Source organism: Bicyclus anynana, chromosome 2 (genome assembly GCF_947172395.1).
Source record: "Bicyclus anynana chromosome 2, ilBicAnyn1.1, whole genome shotgun sequence".
Classification (NCBI taxonomy): Eukaryota; Metazoa; Arthropoda; class Insecta; order Lepidoptera; family Nymphalidae; genus Bicyclus; species Bicyclus anynana.
This window is the reverse complement of record NC_069084.1, coordinates 11223461-11241916: the sequence shown is the minus strand read 5'-3', so window position 1 is coordinate 11241916 and position 18456 is coordinate 11223461. Positions and strand designations below refer to the sequence as shown.

At 35.1% G+C, this 18456-nt stretch overlaps 1 protein-coding gene across 1 annotated transcript in view; it reads right to left on the bottom strand.

The window, feature by feature from the left end:
* Positions 1-8719, bottom strand: part of LOC112043235 (facilitated trehalose transporter Tret1) — a 59694-nt gene extending 50975 nt beyond the window's left edge. The window contains exon 1 of the mRNA XM_024078556.2: positions 8674-8719. Coding sequence (XP_023934324.1) covers positions 8674-8681 — 8 coding nt within the window. The 5' untranslated portion in view covers positions 8682-8719. The remainder of the gene's footprint in view (positions 1-8673) is intronic.
* Positions 8720-18456: the final 9737 nt, after the last annotated feature.

Sequence of the window (18456 nt, the reverse complement as noted above, 5' to 3'; positions counted from 1 at the left end):
CAGGTGGCTCAGTATCGTGATGTTTGGAAGTCCCTACAAAAGGCCTATGTCCTGCAGTGGACGATGCAGCCGAAGGGCTGATATGATGATGATGATGAACTGACTATTTAAAAAAATCCTTATTAAATGTGTATTTAAATATAGAAAAATCAGATCAGACCTTTTTTTTATATCGGTTGAGAATTCGCAATGCGATGCTTTTTTGGGGTCGTTTTGAATTAGAAAAAATTGCAAAAAATGTCCCTTAATTTACAAAAAATAATTTTGAAAAAATAGATAAATAATCGGCCAAGTACGAGTCGGCTCCCGCACGCAAGGGTTCTATACCATTATCTATATAACAGCAAAAAATCATGTTTGTTATATGAGAACCCCTTATATATTAATTTTATTCTGTATTTGTTAGGTATATATAGATATTTGTTGTACTGCAACGGCAACAGAAATAGATCATCTATGAATAGTTTAACTGTCTAACTATCGCAGTTGATGCGATATAGCCTGGTGACAGATGGACGAAAAACAGACGGACGGGGTTCCTCTTTTGAGTACGGAACCCTAAAAACTACCTATTTTTTTTTAAAAATACTAGTTTGAAAATGTTAAGACACGATATAAGTACAGTGTATTATTATAATTGTTTTGATGCTAAAAGTGCGTATGTACTTATCGATTGACTACTATGTATATTGTATAGGTGATTAGATAGGTACGTATTGGTAGGGGTGGGTCGATAGATACCTAAACAATTATTTACACAGGATTGACCCCTTTTTTCAACGACCCCAATTCGCTTTAGTATCTCAGCGATTAATTTTATCGTGACATCTTAAATATCTTTTATGTTGACGGCCTCCGTGGCGCAGTGGTGTGCGCGGTGGAAATACAATACGGAGGCCCTAGTTTTGATCCGCGGCAGCTTTTCTTAATTGGTCCAGGTCTGGGTGGTGGTACCTATAACTTGACGACATTAAGTGCGTGAGTATATTTTGTAAATAAATGGATGGCAAAGCTAAACCTTTTGGGCAAAATAAGCACCTGACGCATGGATCGATTTGTCAGAAAGAATTAAAAAATATTTTGGCGTCAGATGACCATGAGCCTAAAGTCTCAAAGGCAAGCGCCGCAAATAGTCATTAGACTTAACTGAGTATTTTTATTGTAACATTTTGTACAATTTGTACTCATAGTGCTGACCCTGCCACTGGTAGATACTATGCGGTTGTCGTCTTCATAAAACATTTAACCCACTCCGCTATACCAATTAGCATTACTGGATACGGCCACTTAGTTTCGAAGCACAGCTAAACTCGCACTTCAGGCAATAAGCTGCTTAAATGCCTACAACAACTTTAGTTGAAAAACAGGATAGACCACTCCCAGGAGATCCCTCCTCCCTCTAAATAGTACAAAACAAAATCACTTTCCAAGTGTCTGTGCGCTTAGTTGTTGTTAGTATTCTCTACGGTTTTCACTTTAAACTGAAATCGAAAGAAAGATTTTTCATCAATAAAGTTGTAATAGAAGTTCGATTTTGTTAGATTCAAGTAGGTAGGTAGGGTTGGTATTTTGGCTGACTATGTATGTTTGCATGTTCCACTGTAGCGCCTAAACTACTGAACCGGTGTCAATATCTCTATATGAAATATTTTCTTGTCTATTTGCCATAATTATCATAGCCCACGAAATAAGTAGGTAGGTAGATGTTATTTTTCTTGTATTTCCAATAAACAGACATAAAATAAATAGTAAAAGCTTAAGTCCTCTAGTCATCTTCTCTTTATAAATTGAATTGTTACCACGCCTTTTTCCATTTTCTAGACCCAATTAACAAGTTCACGTGGCGGAACTACTGACGTCCATGTAAAAAATAACATATTTTTTTTAATTATTTATTTAACAAAACAGGTATTTAGAATCCATCATAGGAATAGATTTTAGAATCCATCACAGGAAAACGGCTTTTAAATGAAAAATTCGCTCCCTATTCGGTTCACCTGACTTACAGCTACCTTACACAACCGAATTATTATTAATTCCAGCCAGTAAAATGACAAGTGCAACTGTCACTGAAATGACATTTCACTAGTAAAATGACATTTCTATGAAAGAAATGATATGCGCAACGGTCACTGAAATGACATTTTACTAGTCAAATGACATTTCAGTGACAGTTGCAGTCATTTTACTGACTGGAATTTGTAATAGTAGAATAGTAACCAAACTTATTATACCCCTCATTTTGAGTTGGAGGTTAAAAATAGCATACCAAGTGTTGTCAAAGAATAATACGGTTAAATAATACATCAATGGCTTTTTAGTACCTCATACGGTTCCGACTTTTTATTCGCACACGAGTCACGCACGACGAGTAAATGGGATTTTTCTTTGTTACGCTAAAAGTAATCTACGGAACTGAAAAAGCTCTGAGGGATTTATTTGATTGCTTACTGCTCGTACGTGGAAATTACTCGTCAGAACGGGGATGATGACTAGGTTTGAATATATTGATGTTTATGATACATTCGGGTAAATAAGGCGATTATTTATACATCATCATCATCTCCTTACCCTTATCCCACTTAAGTGGGGTCGGAAAAATATGTCAATCTTTTCCATTCGTTTCTATTACTCGTCAACTCATCATCCACTCCTTTTACACACATGTCCTCTTTCACACAATCCAACCATCTCTTCTTTGGCCTTCCTCTCCTCTTATGACCTTCCACTTGCACATTCAACATTTTTCTAGTAATATGACTTTCCTCTCTACGCATTACATGTCCATACCAAGCTAACCTTCTACTCCTCAATTTTTCTGTCACTGGCGCCACCTTCAGACTTCCTCTTATATACTCATTCCTTATTTTATCTATTCTTGTCACACCACACATCCATCTCAACATACGCATTTCGTTCACATGCATTCGTTTACTATCCATCCCTTTCACCGCCCAACATTCTGATCCATACAGCACGACAGGTCTTACAACCGTTTTGTATATTTTACCCTTAAGTCTAAGAGGCATTCGCGGGTCACATAGTACACCTGAGACCTGTCGCCATTTCATCCATCCCGCATTCATTCTACTTTTTACATCTCGGTCCACATTGCCATCGTTTTGAAAAAGCGACCCGAGGTACCGAAAATCGGAGCAAGCTGGTAGGGTTACATCATTTAAGGCAATTTTGGAAGATTGAGATGTACCGCCAAAGTCCAAGAATAAGTATTCAGTTTTCGTTTGACTGATTCGTAGACCAACACTTTCCAATTTCTCCTGCCATTTTCCCAGTCTGCTCTGTACCTCAGATGCGTTTTCTCCGACAAGTACAATATCATCGGCGAACAGCATACACCAAGGTGCTTCTTCCTGTATGTCTGATGTCAGAGCATCCATTACTAGGAGAAACAAATAGGGGCTTAAAGCCGATCCTTGGTGTAAGCCCACCTCCACTTGAAACTTGTCAGTAACACCAGCTTCTGACCGTATGCTCGTGCATGCATCTCTATACATTTCTTTCACTATTCTAACATACTTCCCAGGTATTTTCTTCACGTTCATAGCCCACCATACAACCTCACGGGGTACTCTGTCATACGCTTTCTCTAAGTCAACAAACACCATGTGGAGATTCTTTTGTGCATTCCTGTATTTCTCACACAGTTGACGCAAAGCGAAAATGGCATCAGTTGTACCCCGTCCTGGCATAAACCCATACTGATTTAGAGTAACCTCACTCTCCTCTCTTATTCTCTTATCTATCACTTTCTCCCAAATCTTCATAGTATGTGACATGAACTTATTTATACATAAGGTTAACTAATTTATACATAAAAAGCGAAGATTATCTGAATATCAGCAAAATGAAAAAAGATTATAAAATTTCAAAATCTATTAAAAATCTGTTATCGTAATTAGATGAAAATTTATACAGTTTTAGCTTCCATACATGAAATGTGACTTTTTTAATATTTGAACTATAAACATAAACGCACAAACAACAAAGATATTAGTAATTTTGTTTTTAATTTTTTAAAACGATGTAATGAATTCGTAGATCATAATGATCGTTATCATTATGATCTACGACGTCATTAAATTGTACCATTTTGTATGGGGCGTTTTCAGGGATTCGTGGCAGCGCCGCAGATCTGAACCTTTAAATCCCTGTAGCTCCGAAAGTAATGACCGCCGATACCCTGTTACTTTTACAAAATTGCTTTACTATTAGGATAATCCCAATTTAAATACTATTTTAAAAACAGTTATTATCCCTCTGCTATACCTTGTATCTTTTCAACTCGAATTTCGGTCTAAATCATTGAATCTCAAAGTGGTCCAGGTGGGATCCCAAGGGTCCACGGGAGACTCCTCAGGGGTCTACGTCGGCGTCCCCAAAAAATGGGGTGTCGAAGTATTACTCTGTGGTTTTTCATTGCTCTGTACATTGTGTCATTGCTATTTACGTCAAAAAGAAATTATCTGTCAATGTCATTCCAACAAATTTTTCATAACCTAAAACCATGCGCTTTAGTAACATCGCTTTGTAAAATTGTAATTTAAATTCACAAAATCAAAAGTAAAACTGAGTCTACGTTTATTCCGGTCTTTTATTTCTTCGTCCTCAAGAGCCACGGCCGGAACATGGAGGATTACAATTAGTAAGAGGGGTTCACGAAAATTTATTTGGTTTTATAGTGCATTCATACCGAATGAGGAGTTTTATAAAATACATATAAGTATGCATTGATTGGTTCATTGTACTGTACCTAAGTAGATATCAAAAAGTAAAGATGGCTGGAATCACTTTTTTGATTGTCAAATTTTATTTTTTTTAATTATTATTTGACTAAGCAATTCTAATTCTCTTTATTTTCGAATACTGTTAGTTCTTGGTGGCTGTGGATTCAACGCAAACATCCTAAGTTTGGGCGAAGGCTTACGCTTAGGGTGATAATGTTAAATTCATTAACGACCAATAGGTACCAGATGGTAATAATAATGACTGGGACTGAACGGTCTCCCCAAGGCACACGGATACACAAGATACATTAACTAGCGGACGCCCGCGACTTCGTCCGCGTGGAATTTAGCTTTTCACAAATCCCTCGGGGACCATGGATTTTTTCAGGATAAAAGTAGCCTATGTGTTAATCCATGCTATAATATATCTTAATACCAAATTTCAGCTAATTCCATTCACTAGTCGAGGCGTGAAAGAACAAACATTCACAACATCAAAATCATCAGTTTTCGCAAATCTCGGGAAGCCATGGATTTTTTTGGGATAAAAAGTAGCCTATGTGTTAATCCAGAGTAAAATCTATTTCCATTCCATATTTCAACCAAATCGCTTTAGTAGTAGCGGCGTTAAAGAGTAACAAACATCCAAACATTCATACAAACTTTCGCGTTTATAATATTAGTAGGATTTGTAAACCAATTTTTTCTACAACTTGTTAAGTTACCTAGATAATGCGAATGTATAGACAACAATCTTATCGACTTAGGATAAGATAGTTGTCTGGAAGGAAACTGTCGCTCGCAGTCAGAAAACTTTTCTTATTACACTGCGCACTAGAGGTACCAGTAACTAGACCGGCTTTCACCATATTTGATTAAAGAATAAGTTTTTAAGAATTAATAATACAGATCTTTTCGGTCCATTTTATGAATCAATAATCATTAAAGAAGAGGTGATTATGGCTGCTGTACCACGTCATTTCTATCATAGAGTAGCCTTTGTGTTAACCCAGGGTATATTACTAAGAGGCACAATTATCCGCCCACTTTAATATACTCGCGTCATATTAAAGTGGGCGGATAGTTGTGCCTCCAATACTAATTTCAACCAAATCCATTCAATAGCTTTTGCGTAAAAAAGTGTTTTAAATTTAGCTTCAAAGAGTTGATTGATAAATACATAGATACATGCATTCATAATTGTGTGAATTACTAACAATGCTGGTTAAAAAAAAAGCTTCTAACAATTATAATCATGAAAATAATATTATAGTCGATACTTAATTAATGTATGTAGAATCTAATCTCTTTACAAAGTTATTTTAATATCAATGTCAAATCCTTTATTTCCTGATACAGTTTACAAGATCTTAAACAAATAAATATTATCTGTTCTGTATCACTGCAATACATGCAAAATATCATTAGTTAAATGTTTAAAGTGACCATATGATCTTGTAATGTAAGATTTTATAATCATACGTCAGGTGACATCTCAATCAAGCCATAAATTGTCGCTATAAAAAACACTACGGCTCACTTAAATATTTCTTGTAAGAGGACAAAATTATACAAGGAATAAGACTAGAATGTCCAAGCAGAATTATTTAGCGCCTACACAAAAGTGTGTGCGTGATATTTGGATATTAAACATTAAAATATGACTTTAGGACCGCATTTCCTGTGCTATTTTAATTTAAATGTTTTTTTTATTTTCTGAAAAATAATGAATTTATGTAATATCCCCTACGCTATATCCTCTACGCTATATCCTTCTAATAATAAAAACGCGAAAGTTAATGAAGATGCTCGTAAATGGATCAATAGATATTTTGCAACTGTTTTACACAAAAATTTTACTTAATTTTATCCATAAACTTAAAATAATCATTTTAATTATATAAATGCGAAAGGTCATTCATCACGAAATCTCGAAAACCACCTGACGTACAAAGATGAAATTTGGCAGGGAGGTAGTTTATAGTTAGTAGACAACCACTAAGAACGGGTTTTTGCAAGAGGGCCGGATTAAGGAGGTCTAAGGGCGGACGAAGTCGCGGGCGTCTGTTAAATAAGAATAGGCATATAAAATAAAGTTATGATTTTACAACTATCACACAACCATATCTATATAATAAGACTAGGTATATTAATTTTTAATAATAATAATAATTAATTAGTGCGATTCTGAAGTATGTAGCACCACATAAAAACTGGGTAGGAAAAGTTATTTGTTTTAGAGTAAGGTTACGACTGCTTCGTGCTATCATCGCATTGTCAGATACGTAGTATTTCTAATTTATCTTTCAAGATTTGTTTTACACACAACAGGGTAGCATTAAAAGCTTGTTAGTAAGCTTAAGATTAACGCTTGTACTTGAATAATATAAAGGACTAGCTCACACCGCGCGGTTACACCCGCGTGGTTCCCGTTCCCGTAGGAATACGGGCATAATAAATAGCGTATAGCCTTCCTCGATAAATGGGCTATCTAACACTGTAAGAATTTTTCAAATCGGACCAGTAGTTCCTGAGATTATCGCGTTCAAGCAAACAAATAAACAAACTCATCAGCTTTATAAAATTAGTATAAATAAATAAACAACTTTCAGTTTGCACGTTGCTTAACACTTTCCAATAGTAAAAGTTTTATAGCTAAAGATATGAAAACCACAAACTTCAAAGCAGTTTGTGGTAAAAAAAAAAACAACTGATCCAGTTATAATTAAATGAAATTTCAACTTTGTTGACGTTAAAACAAAGTTATACTTTGATTTATCCTTCCTACGCGCAACCTACGTGATTTAGTTTGATTATGTTGTTTTACCTAACCTTAAATATCGTGTATCTACTTGAGTCTGGACGATGATTTCTTCGTTAAATCTAAATTCGGATTCTTAGAAGGAGATTTTGTTTATTCTTTTATAATTATGAATTTTTTGTCTTTTAAAAACATGATCAATTTTCCTATTCCAATTAAAAGGAAAGCCATAAGTAGGAAAAAAGTCTTGAACAGTGGAAACACTCGTATTTGAGCCCTTGGTTTTAAGGTTGCTTTGATGTTTTTTCTCTTTGACCTCACAAAAATAAGGTCTGGTACGTATGTACCTACACAATTAAAAATTAAAAAAAAACCCAAATTACTAATCACAATCTTGTTTAAAATAACGGATATTGCATTAAACATAAATAACAAAAAACCAATTTTCATAACTACCTAATTGGTAGGTAGGAGCATATTGTAATTATAAAAGTATCGTTTGTGGTCAATATTTTACCAATTTGTGTCAGTTTAAATTGGTTTGTGGTTAAAGCATATTGTCATGTTTTTATCTACATTTAAATATATGCACATATTTTCTCTCATGGACAGCTACCCCCTACCACCCCACCGAGGAAGGCACACAGATAACCGCCAAACGATTTACCGTTTTGAAAGGATGTCGGGAGCTTTACGTTGAATCGTTTTCGATTAAAAATGAACCTTAAGGTTTCCAATAAAAATATTTTTAGCTTTGAATTTTGACTTTGAATTGCTCTGTGATTAAACAGTATTAATTTCAAGTTGGTTTATTAATTTGCTTAAATTTTTATGATAACGCTGATTTAATAGTAAATCGATTGTTTATTAAAGCACCCTCACCATCCATTATTATTAAATTATGTACATCTAAGTCCTTTCAAATCGATTTTTATTATTTCACAATTCATTATTGTATGATCAATTGCGTAGACATTCAGATGAAAAACACAATAGTCATCTCACTTCAAAGAATCAATCTTCAGTTTGAAATTCACATCAGTTTATCTATATTGATATTATTAATGAGCCCAGTGTTTGCTATTACCCCCTTAAATGTTATTTTTTATCTAAAGTTTTTACATTTTCTCTTAAAGTCTACATTTAGACAATTCGGAAATCACTTACCTATGCATATTGGGATAAATCAACACGTCTTATCACTGAGAAAGTCTGAAGCGTACTAACGTTAACGTTTGCGTATTTGTTAGGGGTGGTTTTGGATACAAGCGAAGTTGTTATTACCTCTGAAAAATTGTTTTTATTTTGTTTGAAACGGCAGCCCTACAATTTACGTTATATATTTACTTTTGGCTAGAGTGGAGTGTCAATCCATTTTAAAAGAATTCTTTACACTTACACCTATTACTTATTGGTAATATGTCCCGGGCTCACGCACGGTGAATCCATGAAATGATAAGATACTCCTTACTCCTCTCTATTGATCTGATATGATCCAATGAACGTATTCTGTCCTATATAGTATGTTAACAGCGTGTTTTCCGCTGGGAAACCGGAGAAAGCCTAATAAGATGCGTCAACGATATAATATTGTGACGAAAGGCATACATATTGTCGACCAATAGCTGCGACTCTTTCGTTGCTATGGGTCGAAAGAGAGCGATATTTTGGATTTTGCTGTAATTGATGTACACAATTTTTGTCGTATTTCTGGTCACGAGATATCTTGTGGCCTGTAGTAACCGATTCTGAGAGGCACCATGTGCTTAGCCTGCTACATTAGCATTACAAGTTGCTGAACTGTGTCAGTGACATTGACATTTTCGAAAGCTTTAGATAAAGATAAGATAAAGATAAATATACTTTATTTGCACACCACAAAGATAAAAACAAGTGAAATAAAAAACAAATTAGGAAGATATCAGCATACAAAAGGCGGCCTTATCGCTAAGTAGCGATTTCTTCCAGGGTTCGGTTTAGGAAAACTTAAGGACATCAGCAGGTGGCGTAAAACAAAAATAACCATAGTATTAGTAATACACATACATACAAACAATTTACATCCTAATACATAAACAATATTACACAAATACCTACAATATTGAATAAAATACATATCAAAATATACTAATAAATACCTTATATTGAAAAGAAATAATATATACAGATCGTCTTTACTGCACCAGATAATGAGACTTTACGGCATTTTTAAAAATGTCCAGTGTCTTTGATTGCCGTATATTTAAAGGGAGAGCATTCCATAACTTTACGGCTTGCACAACGAAAGAATGTTTATAAAATTTCGTCTTATGCACGGGTAAACATAGAGTTAGTAATCGACACTGTCTCAGTTCAGACTGCACTCCCTGAAACGTACATTTCTCCTTCAGATACACAGGAGATTTTGGATTAAACAACACACAGTACAAAAGTGAAAGTACATGCAGATCCCGGCGACGACGAATAGGGAGCCACTTGAGCTTCTGACGGAATTCAGAAATATGGTCATATTTGCGTAGGCTAAATATGAACCGAATAGCAAGATTTTGAAGTCGCTCAAGTTTATTGAGTTGGTCCTCAGTTATATTTAGATAGCTCGCGTCCGCATAATCTAAAACCGAAAGAAGAAGAGAATGTGCTAACATAACTTTAGTCTATATTTCTAAGCTACTCTCTATAAATTAACAAAACTAACACCAACTTTCATCTTTTCGGAACCCTCCAAAGAATTAAAAAATAATCAAATCATAAATTGATAGTGACAGTTCGTTTCGTCATACAGGCGACTGTCACCGTACCATGCTATCTGAAAAACACTTTAATTAATCTAGCAGAGTCGATCAACAGAGAGTTCCTCTGCACTCTACGATAGAGAACCTAACCAAAGACTAGGTGACGTGCCACAGACCACAGATAATATCTGAACTATTTTATATCCAAAGTGATGAATAATTATTGTAAGCAAACGTTCAAATAGCTGTCTCATTGGTTTATACATTATTTCGTTGACATTCTGTAAAGTAGTCATTAGTATGGGTCCAATAAAATTCCAAACTGCTGTTACCCTTCGATAATAAATCATTTCTAAAGACACCACGCACAGCTCTATGTAATTATCAGTATCGAGTTTGAAATAGTAGCCGCCGCGAGCCCCGCGCCGCCCACCCAGCAACAGTTTGTACACAGTGTTGCCAGCTGAAATATTACCCCGATATCAAGTAAAGGGAGGCGCTGCGTAACTTGAACGATGGGCCAATTTAGTAGACGTGCGAAATATGGCTCAAGTGCCATCGGATCAGTAAATTACATATCGATTTACATGGTGTCGAATGCTTCATTAACAGCAAAAACTCTAGATGAGATACGCAGTAGCGTATTAGCCAAATTCGAGCGCACTCCAGCCCTTATAAATCTTTACACGAAATTACAATTTAGGAATAGAAACGAACAAACATTCATCCGGATAGTTGACCAAATCTTACTAGACCAAGTCTAGATAAGTTATTTTTTTTTTAATTTGACACAGTTTATACACAGAGTTGCCAGCTGAAATAATTCCCCGATATCAAGTAAAGGGAGGCGCTGGGTAACTTGAACGATGGGCCAATTTAGTAGACGTGCGAAATATGGCTCAAGTGCCATCGGATCGGTAAATTACATATCGATTTACATGGTGTCGAATGCTTCAATAACAGTAAAAACTCTAGATGCGATACACGGGAGCGTATCAGCCAAATTCAAGCGCACTCCCAGTCATTATATAAATCTTTACACGTAGTTATAATTTAGGAACAGAAACGAACAAACATTTATTCGGATATTTGACAAACTCTGACTAGACCAAGTCAACCAAGTGGTATAACTAGAATCTATTTTTAATTTGAATATATACATAGTTATAATGTAGGAATTTAAAGTTTTTGATTGACTCTTTTCTACTTATTTTTAGAGGTAGGTAAGTAGGTACTGCAAAGGGGCTCGATAGTGGAAAATATTATTTCGAAGTTTCATTAACTTCATTAACAATTTAAGTAAAAAGTAAGTATAATGAATAAGGTATTTTGAAAGTTAAGTAAGAGAATGACTACGTTGTGTCCTACCATACTCGAACTAACTGCTATGTATTTTTATCTCCACTAGCAAATATTAAAATACCAAAAACCAGACACTTCTGTACATAGATTTTATTATGAATATTAGCTTTTATGTGTAACTTCACTAACAAACCAAATAAATTCGTCAGAAATTATTTTCAAACTTCTTCTGGCAACATCGTATTTCATGGAAAATGGTATAATGCGACTAATTTGAAGTCCAGTGATGATACAAACTTTTCTCCCTAATAAGATGTCTTATGCGTTGGTCGCGTAATTTCAGAGGCTGTGTGGTTCAAGCTGTTAAATAAATTTCAACCGTAAATACATCAGAAATTAAGTCGAAATCAGATTATGACAAGTATTTACGTTTATACAACGGACTTACTTGCTAACGTTAAAAGTAACTTTATGTTGTATTTGAATAGAGTTGAATATTGAATATTTTAATTAAGATGTATAATTGAAGGTAGCTATCATACGGCGGTACATTTTCTGAGCCATCGTTTAAAGAGCAATTTAGAAAAATGGAAAGTGGAGGGTGCGTAATAATGCAATACATTCTTTTCTTTACTAAAAAAGCCGACTAAGCATTTTAGAAATCGAAATGTTTTCTTTTTATAAATTTTATAATATTAAATATTCTTTTAGCTACACTATAGAGCCGTGATAGCCCAGTGGATATGACCTCTGCCTGCGATTCCGGCGGGTGTGGGTTCGAATCCGGTCCGGGGCATGCACCTCCAACTTTTCATTGTGTGCGAAATTAAATATCACGTGTCTCAAACGGTGAAGGAAAAACATCGTGAGGAAACCTGCATACCAGAGAATTTATTAATTATATGCGTGAGTGAAGTCTGCCAATCCGCATTGGGCTAGCAGGGTGGACTAGTGGCCTAACCCCTCTTATTCTGAGAGGAAACTTGTGCTCAGCAGTAAGCCGAATATGGGTTGATAATGATGACACTATATGTACCCAGTATAACGTAGTGAGAAATACTGCCTCTATCTTTTTTTTTTTTTTTTTGAGCCAGGTGTCAATGTAATCCGCACGAGCTGTAACTAACTAACTACCACTAATTTAAAGAAGTGAAACTACTTATATCCAAAAATATCAAACCACAATGGACCTTTTCGGTCCATTTTTGAAATTCATTTTTTCCATTTCGGATTTATGCAAAAATCAGAAACCCATGTTAAGATGAATTGCCCTGAGAATGATAACCCTGTATCTAACAGCACGTATAATCGTCTAGTTATTATGTTTACCGTGAGAGAAAATACGTCATCATCATCATCATGATTCCAGCTGATGGGACTTCCAAACATCACGACCCAGAGCCGCCTGCATCCAGCGAATCCCTGAGACTCGCTTGATATCGTCAATCCACATGGTGGGGGGTCGATCAACATTACGCTTTCTAGTGCGGGGTCGCCATTCCAGCACATTGGGACCCCAACGTCCATAGGATCTTCGAACTATGTGCCCCACCCATTGCCACTTGAGCCTGGCGACTCGTGACAAAATACGTGTGATAGTTCATTTGACTCGTCATGACCACTAGATGTGCAATAGTTATTTTGAACAGTAATCAGACAATATGTTTATTGAAACTACTTTTGCAGTAAATATTGCTAAAGTAAAACACAAAAGAATAAGGCACCTACTTCAGATTGTGAGGTGATTAAAAAGAGAATTTTCAACATAAATTCAACGTTAAAATGTACACTGAAATATTTTCAACTGGCATTCGGGTACATACGAGTTTTTCGCGTTCTGTCGCTCATTTCAAAGGAAATACTTTTGAAAACAAAGCTTTACTCGGAAATAGGCACATTGGCAACTACAATATAGCATATCTATATGTATATTTGTTTGTAAACTTAAAGCAAGTGCATCCAAAGGGATCCCATTATTTTACTGTAATTTACTGAAATTATTAAAAACATGTTTTTTTTTAAATTCTTTTCAAGTTAGCCCTTGACTACAATCTCACCTGGTGGTAAGTGATGATGCAATCTAAGATGGAAGTGGGCTAACTTGTTAGGAGGAGGATGAAAATCCACACCCCTTTCGGTTTCTACACGACATCGTACCGGAACGCTAAATCACTTGGCGGTACGTCCAAAGCCTCCCACCAGCCAGACCTGAACCAATTAAGAGAACCTCAATCGGCTCAGCTGGGGATCGAACCCAGGACCTCCGTTTGTAAGTCCACTGCGCATAACACTGCGCCACGGAGGCCGTCAAATATATTTATGTTATATTTGTATATTCGTCTTCCATAGTAGGTACTATATACCTACATCATTGGATTACGATTATGATGAGACACAAGAGGATGTAGGCATTTATTTATTTAAAAGAAAAACTGTAACAAAGAAAATAATAGAAAATATAGTATACAAGTATGCGCAAAGGCGGTCTTATTGTTTATAGCAATATCTGCCAGACAACATTTGGATAAAGGAGTAGTAGTGGTAGTAGTAAGGATAGATATGGACCTACCTACCAGTGGCGAAGCATAGAATTTTGACGAAGTTAACCCATTCCAAAGAAAAGCAAATTCATCCCGTTCGACGCAAACTCCGGTTTCTTATACACCCACAGATATTCTTCACAAACATGAATATGTGTGTATGGATTTTTAAAAGGTAACCCGGCGGGAATCGTTTTATATGGACTCTTCGCCGCTGCTACCTATGATGATGAAAATAGTCGTTGTAAAAGAGTACCTACTCATTCGCGTAATTTAATCTTATAAAGTAAATAAGATAATACCTACCTACTACAAGTTACAGAGTACTGAAGCATAAGGTTGTACATACATAGCAAAAAATATTAACGAATGTTTAAGTTGTTTTTATTTGTAAACTAGCGCACACCCGCGACTTCGTCCGCGTGGAAATCAATGTAAACTTTCAAACCCTATTTCACCACTTTAGAGTTGGAATTTTAAATATTTTTGAATCCCATTATATTTCGTATTTTTTTTATGATTTATGAACAATTTTTAAAACTGTAAATCTAAAAATGAAGGATTTTAATACAAACTTTCAACCCCTATTTCACCGCCTTCTTATTTTATTTTCTAACCTTCTCCGTATCATGGTTTTAAACCGTGCCAAAATTCATTTGAATTCATTCAGTAGTTTCAGCGTGATGCCCGAATAACAAAAAAACACGGACAGACAGATAGACAGACAAAAAATCGAAAAAAAATATTTTTAGCTTCAGTATCGATTATATGTATAATGTCCCTCAACAAAAAAATTCAAAATATCTTCAATGTACAAAATGTACAGAATTCGTATTATAATTATAGATTCTAGCGCTAGTAGATAGTACTCTATGCCACGGTAACGTTTGGTGTTACAAATGGTATAAGTAAAATCCCAAATTGCGAATAAATGTATAGAATTCGACCAGTTTTAGTATATATATAGATATAGATTACATTTTTGTAGTAATATAAGTAAAAACAGATATCTATTAGTGACATAAAAGTCTGCCAACGAGATATATTTGGTGCTCTTGATAAATGGAGTGGATGGGTGGAATTCAATTAGCAGAAAAGATCTGAAATGGGAGAAAATGTTAAAGGAAAGTTTCATGTCATGTCAAAAGCTGTCTGGTTGATAATTGCGTTATTAAGTTAGTCGAAATTATGTTATACATATATGAATTTAAGTAATGATTTTAAAACTTTAATAGCTATAGGTCTATTGTGTATGTCCAGCTGCATCCATTGGCTTACGATAATGATGATGATGATGGATGATGATGATTCATTATAATATTATCTCTCTTCATTATCTATACTAATATTATAAAGCTGAAGAGTTTGTTTGTTTGATTGAACGCGCTAATCTGAGGAACTACTGGTCCGATTTGAAAAATTCTTTCAGTGTTAGATTCACCATTTATTGAGGAAGGCTATAGACTATATCCCCGTATTCGTACGGGAACGGGAACCACGCGGGTAAAACCGCGCTGCGTCTACTAGTGACTTCATATTATAATTATTAGTTTATTTTGCTATGTATTAGATATATTCATTATTTTAGGTATTTGTATAATAGTGTTTATCTATGTATTAAGGTGTTTTGTATGTGCATTACTCGTAGTATTGTTATTTTATTTTACACCACCGGATATCCTTCGTCATCAACCCATATTCGGCTCACTGCTGAGCTCGAGTCTCCTCTCAGAATGAGAGGGGTTAGGCCAATAGTCCACCACGCTGGCCCAATGCGGATTGGCAGACTTCACACACGCAGAGAATTAAGATAATTCTCTAGTATGCAGGTTTCCTCGCGATGTTTTCCTTCACCGATTTAGACACGTGATATTTAATTTCTTAAAATGCACACAACTGAAAAGTTGGAGGTGCACGCCCCGGACCGGATTCGAACCCACACCCTCCGGAATCGGAGGCAGAGGTCATATCCACTGGGCTATCACAGCTCTCGGATATCCTTATGTTTTCCTAAATCAAAGGTTGCCTGGAAGAAAATGCTATTTAGCGATAGGGTCGCCTTTCGTATGCTTATCTATGATACGTTTTAATTTCTCTTGTTTTTTACCCGACTACGGCGAAGCCGAAAGTAAGGATAATGATTATAGCAGTCTATGTATGTATCTATGTATGTGTCACCGTAGTGCTTAAAGTACTGAACCGATTTTAACTAATGAGGTGCCAAAAATCGTGTTAATATCCTGGATGACAAATGCTATATAAATTTTATAAAAAAAGTTAAATAACGGAATTTAAACCTCAGATTCTAACCTAAAAAGAAACTTGGATAATCGTCACTTGTTTGGTATCAAAAGAAAGATATTGGCGAGCACTTTACAAATATGTATATAATATATCATTGTTTAAGTGAAAATATATTTTTCAAATGCGATCGTAAAGTTCGCGCGGTCCAGTCGTTTCATATCAGAATGCGACGATGTAGGTAGGTAATAATAGATATTTCAGGCTAGTGTAGTGTAGGATCGATCGGAATACTGAAAAGTATTAGGTAAATAAAAAAATAAAGTTTAAAAACTATAACCCGACTAAGAACTTATAAAGGGGTCTAGAACGAAACAAGAAAATATATTCAGATTGAAATAGAGAAAAGCATAGGTACAAAAATGGTCACGTTATACATTATATACCTAGTACGTACCTATGACTCCTAAATGGACGACCGGTCGCATCGTATCCGTTACGTGACATGTAAAAAAATATAATATATATTATATACATTTCTCTATTTCGATCTAACACAATTTCTTCTTTCGATCTTTTTAGACCCATTTATAAATAAACTTAATAAACTTAAATCTTAATTTTTGATGTTCAAATAAAGTTTATTTATAAGTAAATAAATAATTATGAATCACTAATTACAAAAACAATACAACAAGAATGTTAGTAAATAAATTAGTTGATTTACTTACTGACTTTCTGTTTCAAAGTAATGGAGTGGCAATTTGAGTAATATTCTGTAATTGTTGGTCATTCAATTAACGAGAATGCCGGTTACACCCATTTCCCAAGTGTACACAATACTCTAATAGAAGTTACTTTTATAATACCTATACCAAACGCGTGTCTATTTAAGAGTCGTGATAGCCCAGTGGTTCAAATCCGGTCCGGGACATGCATTACCAACTTTTCTGCTAAGTGCTTTTTAAGAAATTAAATAACACATGCCTTAAATGGTGATGTAAAAACATCGAGAGGAAATCTGCATACCTGAGAATTTTCTTAATTATCTACATGTGTGAAGTCTGCCAATCCGCGTTGAGCCAGCGCAGTGGACTATTAGCCTAACCACTCTCATTCTGGGATGAGATCCGTACTGGACAGTGAGCCGAATATGGGTCGTTAATAATGAATAATATTAAACGCTTTTCCGTATAATATGAGTCGGAATATTTTAATTTACCACGTTAAATTGCTGTTTGAAGTTTAATGTAATCTGGCACAAGCTTCTCTCTGTAGCTTTGTCCGTTGTTTGTAGTTAAAATATTAGTTTACAATATTTTATGCAATGTAAGTAACGGCAGAACACGTCATGATGTGCAGAAAAATTTCCGAATAAATTTAGTTGGAAAAATTTACCTATACTCAGGAATATAACGACGTATCATGGAAAATGATTATGTTGCATTTGCGTTATTTTGATGTATATTACTTTTTCAAAAACGCGAGGTTGTTGAAAAAAGAAAAAGAACTAGAAAGAGGGTAGATCGATTCTGACCGTAACAGCTGATGTCAACTTCGCACCTCACAACTTCAGTCCCATCGTGACCACGATCCATGCAAATATCGACATTCAAAATCTCGTCGTCTTATCGTGGTATATACCTACCCGTTTAAATAATATTCATATTACTATAAAGTTTCACCAAAAATCGTTCAGAAGTTTTATTTGAAAGAATAACAATTTTCATTCGCGTTATATAACAATTTTTATTATACTTGTTTGATGTTTAAGAATCAGGTAAATTAATCTATCTTTTTTATTCTCACTCATCTTAATATTTATTCATTACGCGACCTCAGTACCCTCATTTCATTAACTGGGAGATTTTCATTTATCATTGTAATGCTGTTTCATTTATCATGGATGGTTTGGCGCACTTTTTCCTTTTTTGCGAACATTTTAGTATTGCAATAGCATCTTGCCTTTTAAGACACCTTCTAGCTGTTTATAAAGGCACAGTATTAAAGCTAGTCCTATTATGTATTTTAGCAGACTCAGAAAAGATTACAAAAATAAGAAAACTAATGTCGAACAAAGGTTCACAACATTTGTCAGGACAACTTAATTATCAAATCAAACTGTAACCAAAATA